At 42.1% G+C, this 6,000-nt stretch overlaps 1 protein-coding gene across 1 annotated transcript in view; it reads right to left on the reverse strand.

Annotated features, from left to right (window-relative positions):
* The window catches only part of GPC1 (glypican 1), a 348,272-nt gene that overhangs the window by 48,200 nt on the left and 294,072 nt on the right, over positions 1-6,000 (reverse strand). Inside the window, exon 3 of the mRNA XM_019542945.1 lies at positions 5,363-5,754. Within this exon, the coding sequence (XP_019398490.1) occupies positions 5,363-5,754 (392 nt within the window). The remainder of the gene's footprint in view (positions 1-5,362; positions 5,755-6,000) is intronic.

Genomic DNA, 6,000 nt, shown 5'->3' on the forward strand with positions numbered 1-6,000 from the left:
GTTGCTGTTTTAAATCACTTTGATTTAAAGCAATCCCCTCTGCTACAGGGAAACTTAGAATTCAGAGCAGAGAAGTAATGAAGAGCCAGGAAAGGAACAAGACTGTTTTTATCCTTCACATTGACAGCATGAGAAAATCCCTGACATAAACTCCATTGTGGAAACTGAACACAATGGCTAGGGACAGACATTCAAAAAGCCTGAGCCTAAATTGATTCAATCATTGCAGATTAGTCTAAACTGGCAAGGCTGAACTGGTTTGTAATCACACAGACATCCCTTCTGGACTGGAGAAATGCAGGCACATTGCCTGCAGTGGCTCAGGCTAGAAGCTGGGAGGTGTTAGAGCAGTCTTCCCTTCCCTTCTGGAGTGCTGAGCTGAGGGGGCTGTGACTGGACCCCAGCAGGATGCTCTGATTAGGGAAGGGTTTTCCCTCTCCTCCTACCCACCTGCCCTAGCTGTTCCTGACCAGTGAGGGTGCCAGCAGGAAGTTGATAACAGCATTTAGTTACACAGCAGGGAGTTATACAGGGAGTTGATAGCATTTAGCACTTCATCAAACAAACCAAAAGCTTTTCTCATTAGTTCAAGCTCTTCTTAAACAGATTTTTCTAAGAAAGAAATGGAGGGACATTACCAGCTACCTGTTGATTAGCTCCAAAAGCCCTAAGTAGACACTGTCCTGTCTGCCTTATATAGACACCTCTCAGCATTAGGTAGCATACCACATCCTGGCTATGGTCCATGCTGTGGGAGAGGGGAAGGGAAGGATACCTGCTTCAGCAGGTAGTGTGGGTGGGGGAGGAGGAAACCAAGCAGATGTTACTGTACCTGCAGACTCTGCCGGAGCTCCAGCCAGGGAGCAGAGGGAAGGGGCTAGCCTAGCTCTCTGGAGCAGAGAGCCCCGCCCAGGGCTGCAAAGCATCTGAGATCCTGAGGGACTCTGGTTTAAGTTAAACCAGAAAGGGGTCTGGGACAGACATTGCATAAACTGGTTGGACCCAAATTGGTTAAGTCTGATGCTACATTCAACCTGGTTTATCTTAAAGCAGTTTCAGCCATTTTGAAACTGTTTTATGTGCATGGTACTTATGTTCTGTTACAGGTTTAAACCAGTTTCTGATCACTTAAACAAGTTTATATGTAATGTCTGTCCCTAGCCACTGTCTTTATCCTCGTTCTTCCATTTGCTGAATTCTGTCTGATACATGGAGTATGGCTTCACAGAGACAAAGAGTGCCTTCTGTACCATCTGCACAACGCCTAGTTGAACGGCTCTGGCCTTTGACCACAGTTCCCTGATACTAACTCATTTAATAGGATTAAGAAATAAAAAAATGCAATGAGGATATACCTGTTCATCACATTGGCTCTCTGCTTTTAATTGCTACACTGTTTCAAGTGGCTGTTTCCCTGTTAGAACTTTCAGTTTAATCTGTCCAGTTTTGCTTCCTTCTCCCCCACATTATTCTCTTTTTCTTGTTTCTGTCTTTTAAAAAAAAAGTTCCAAAGTTTCCCCTCTCCATGCTCCCTTCATCCCTGTTAAGAGATTAACAACAGTGGAACACGACATGCACTAGGACCAAGTGAGCAGACTGAGCACCAACTGGCAGCTTCCAAGTCTCTCAACACTAGACATTTACCTGTTCAGATGAAGCTCGTTCTGATTCACAGCAAATGCTATTTTTGGGCAGTTGCCAATCTCATAATATAAGAAAAGAATCTGAGATAAAAGTGAGATATTTCTTCTCCCTTGCCCTGGCATGCAACAAAGAGAATGGATCTTAAGCTAGAGACCTTTGCTGCAATGCTCCCCAGAAGGATTACTTAGCTACTTGCTACCAAATCTACTATTGTAAGCACACAATGAGGCTCACAGGAGGAGACATACTTGGATTTTATAACAAATGAACACAGGCAATTTGAGGTAAGAGACCCAACAGACACACATACACACGGTATAAGTACACCGAGAGCTCCTGCCACAACATCTGTCATCCACAAGTTCAAATACCTACAACACATTAATGTTGATAAGTGGGACCTTTTATATCTTACTAACAGCCATCTTAAAATAAATAAGGAAATGCTTGTGAAAAGTGCCTGACTGACAATCCAACAGCATTAAATTTTCCATCCCCAGATCATATATGGTAGGAAGTAGAAGTACAACCTTCTCTACACTATTGTCCACATATTCATTCAGACTCTGCTGAGATGGCTACCAAAGATGTCAGCTGTGTAAACTGCATGCATACAAGTCTTCTTGCCAACTGAGACCTCAAAGACCATTTTACATGAACCACTGAACAGATGGTATATTTTCCATTGCTATCAGGGGCCATGTTTGAACCAAGAAGCAGGGAATGGAAAGCTTCATATTCCAGTGTTATGTTGAAAGTCTGTCAGGGTGACAGGGCTGATTGATAGTGACTGTGACATAAATAATGGTTATGCCATTTCTTGACAGCCAACCTGCTCCCACCAGACCTTCTGTCTCCATTGGCAGATGTGGATCCCTGCTCCAAGCAGGCAGATTCTACTCTACTTGCCTTGTAGCAGAACCTGCACATGCACCTTTCGATCACAGCTTGAGTGGCTGTGCATGAAGGCTGCTGGGGCAGACACGGCATAGAAACTGGCAGAAACATTGGGATGATACAAGCTTCAGCAGCTGTGAGAGGAAAAGAAACTTGGGCCAAGTGGAGAGGCAGCAGTCATTAAAAATCAGATTCCTGTCTGTCTTGTAGTCAGTGACAGGCTGCCTCTCTCTCTCCATTTCTATGCCTTGTAAAAGGCTCTCCCCATTTCTAAGCCTCCCCATTTCTAAGCCTAGTATCTCTTGCGCTGCATTTTGTGGGAAGAGCTTGTATCCTTCGTCCTCAGTGAAACTGTTACAAAATGACATACCCTGGCCAAAGGCAGACAAAACAGGTGAGGTAGGGGTTGGAGGGCCAGATCTTACAATGAGTTTTAGAAGAGACATGGTGCACTCAGAAGCAGCTTGCAGGATCAAAAACTTAAAAAGGACTGATAGCTCAAAGAACCTACACAAATAGATCTCTCACTATTAGCATTTATAGCGCTACTGCCACCTAATTAGATGTCCCTCTGTGCCAACAAGTATGTACTGCACACACTTACAACACAATTATCTGTAGCTTATAGCAATGGCTTTCTAATAGTTTTTCCATGCTTAGGGCAAATCAAGGAGGACCAGCACTATGCCAAAAGCCCAATTTAAGAGAGACTAGCAGCTTCTACTATGTGAGTTCAAAAAAGTTAGGACAATTTCTTACAAGTGCAAAACCAGATTATTATTTATGGATGTCCATATCAAACTGGCTTCCATGGGCTTTCTTCAGACTTTCTAAACACAACATTCACAACTGGCTGGGGGCAAACAGTAAAATTTCAGCTTAAAGAAGCTTTCATCTCAAACTTGGTAGAAAATTGGGCCTTGTATTTTATACCTGTTGAAAGCCAAGACCTTTATAAAGTGAAACTTACTTCTCACTAGTCTTCTTTTAGTGAAGTTACTAGAACTAGGGAGAACATTTCTAAAGAAACAGATTAAAATTACCCAGTTTCAGATTTTTGTTGTAAAAGCTTAATACTTGAATTAGGTTTGCTGAACTTTTAGCAAACTGGAAAACTTTTACAGTTTTATGTGGCTACTGTTTATAAACACAAGTGGTTCTCCCAAATTTCACTGAGGGCAGATCATCTGGGAATAAAGGATTTAAATCTATCAGGAAATAGATAATAATAAAAAAGGAGTTTTAGTCTTCTTCTAGACCCAGCAAGTTGATCATTTTGCACATAGTTTACATATGCTTTATTTAATGAGTGGATGCCAAAGTGATTAAGAGAATCACATAAATATAGTACCAAATAAAACACTCACTTAAAAAGCTGCAGATGACAGTGGGTGAAAAAGATATTCATCAACAGCACAAAACGGTATTGGATTTCAAAAGTTACTGGTGCTGAAAACAAACCAGTAAATGAAAAGCTATGAGTATGACTACCCTATGCACAAAGGGAAAGTTCTAAGGATGAGGAAAAGGAAAGAGATGACAATTTGTTATCCATTCATTTATTCTTTTAGACTCTACCTGATATGGGCTAAAGGTAGAATCATGCACATAAAAAGCTGGAGAGCCCAACAATTCAGAGAATTTATGCAAAATATTTGATTTTGCTTAAATTATATGCCTCTCCTCAGCCGTCTCACATGGCAGTGTGACGTTAATGAGATGTACAAAGCCCTTTATGTGGCTGAACAGTTTTATAGAACCATATTGATAACTGAAAGCATCTGCTACTGTTAACATATTAAGGTTTCCTTTTGAGATCCAACGCTGGACTCACATCAAAATTAATACTGTCCTTTACAAAGTGTTTTTTGGCAAGGAAATTAATTGGTATTACATTTGTTACATTCACTGTTTAATCACACTCCGACTCGTATACGTGCTGTTTGCCATTTCTTCATGAAGCATGCCATTTTATAGAATAGATTTTCCCCTTGCTAGCCATTGTTTTCAGCTGCAGACCCAGGAATGACTACATCACACCGCCTCTGTAAAAACCTGAATACCTTGTCTGTGGGCAATAGTCTTCCTTCTGCTCTGAAAGGTTCCTTTTGTACTAAAGGATGTATACAATTTTTTCCGACTAAGACCTCACTTTCAACAGCATTAATTTACATTTATATAGCACCTTTAATCCCCAAGGATCCCAATGCACTTTACAAACTGCCTCTCTCGCAGTATGCATACTTTGTATAAAGATACACTGCTGTATAAACACACAAGAATCTCTTCACCCACCACTGAAATACACCTCTGGCATGCGTTCCCAGCATACTTTGCAAGCCAGTTTTACGTGCCTTAAATCATATCACCATCCAGGGGGAAAATAACAAAATGTGATTTAAAGGTATGACACTTTACTTGCCAGGGAAATGTTAGGAATATATGCAAGCAACAGAATGACTATACAGTGTGGGTGACTAAAGTCTCCATGGCACCCTGCCACAGAGGTTAAACTGATGTAAATTATAATTTGTGGGTAGCTGTGCTGCCCTTCCCCTCTTCTGTCAGTGTCTATAACAGCCCTGTTTGTTATTTCCTTCCAGTGGTAGGTGATCCTTAGGAAATTGTTTATGCAGCTGGAAGATGTTCAGTATCAACAAGCCTGCCAGATTCATAAGGAAGAATTAAGGAAGGGAAATACAGATAACAACCACCCAGTATCAATCAGTAGCAAATAGGGTTTTTGAGATGTGTGAGGAGTAGAGGGGTGTAAGACTGCACACCTAGCAACGGTGGTGGTGGGATCTGCTTCATGACCTACCTGAGACACCTTTTTGATGACATCGCTGCCCACGCTAAGCCCCTGCACGTAGGAGCGCACTGCAATGAAGGCTTTCGTTGCCTTCAGCTTCAGGTCTCTCGGGACTTCGCCAAAGGGCTTGTGCTGCTCAGAGTGTTTCACCATGCAGTCCAGGTACTCATCAGTGATATGGTATTGGGGGTTCAGCTGCTTGAAGAGCCGCTCCAGCAGGCGTGTCCAAAACTCATTGAGGGCTTCTTCAAGGTTGATATTGGAGCCTCGGTAATAGCGTCGCAGCTCACTGAATAAGTCTTTGAAGAGCTTCATGTTCTGCGTGTATAGCTCCCCATACATACTAGGGAATGTGTCATAGAGGGCCTTCTCTGACTTGTTCAACAAATCCTGGAAATAACCTGTAAAAAGAGAAAACAAGGTGTTACCTGTCAGCTCCATGTTCTTGGGGAACCCTGACACAAGACACAGACTGTCTGACTCACAAAGAATCGCCCCCCACCAAACAGAAGCTAATTAAGATGCAGTGAGAGACGCACCTAAAACCCTCCAGATAAGGGTGACAAAAGTGCAACAAGTGACCTAGGTCTCATTTGCATCTGAGATGGGAACAGATGACCATTCATTTACATGAGAGATGGAGAACA

This window comes from Crocodylus porosus, unplaced genomic scaffold (assembly GCF_001723895.1).
Source record: "Crocodylus porosus isolate Cpor-Errol unplaced genomic scaffold, CroPor_comp1, whole genome shotgun sequence".
Lineage (NCBI taxonomy): Eukaryota > Metazoa > Chordata > Crocodylia > Crocodylidae > Crocodylus > Crocodylus porosus.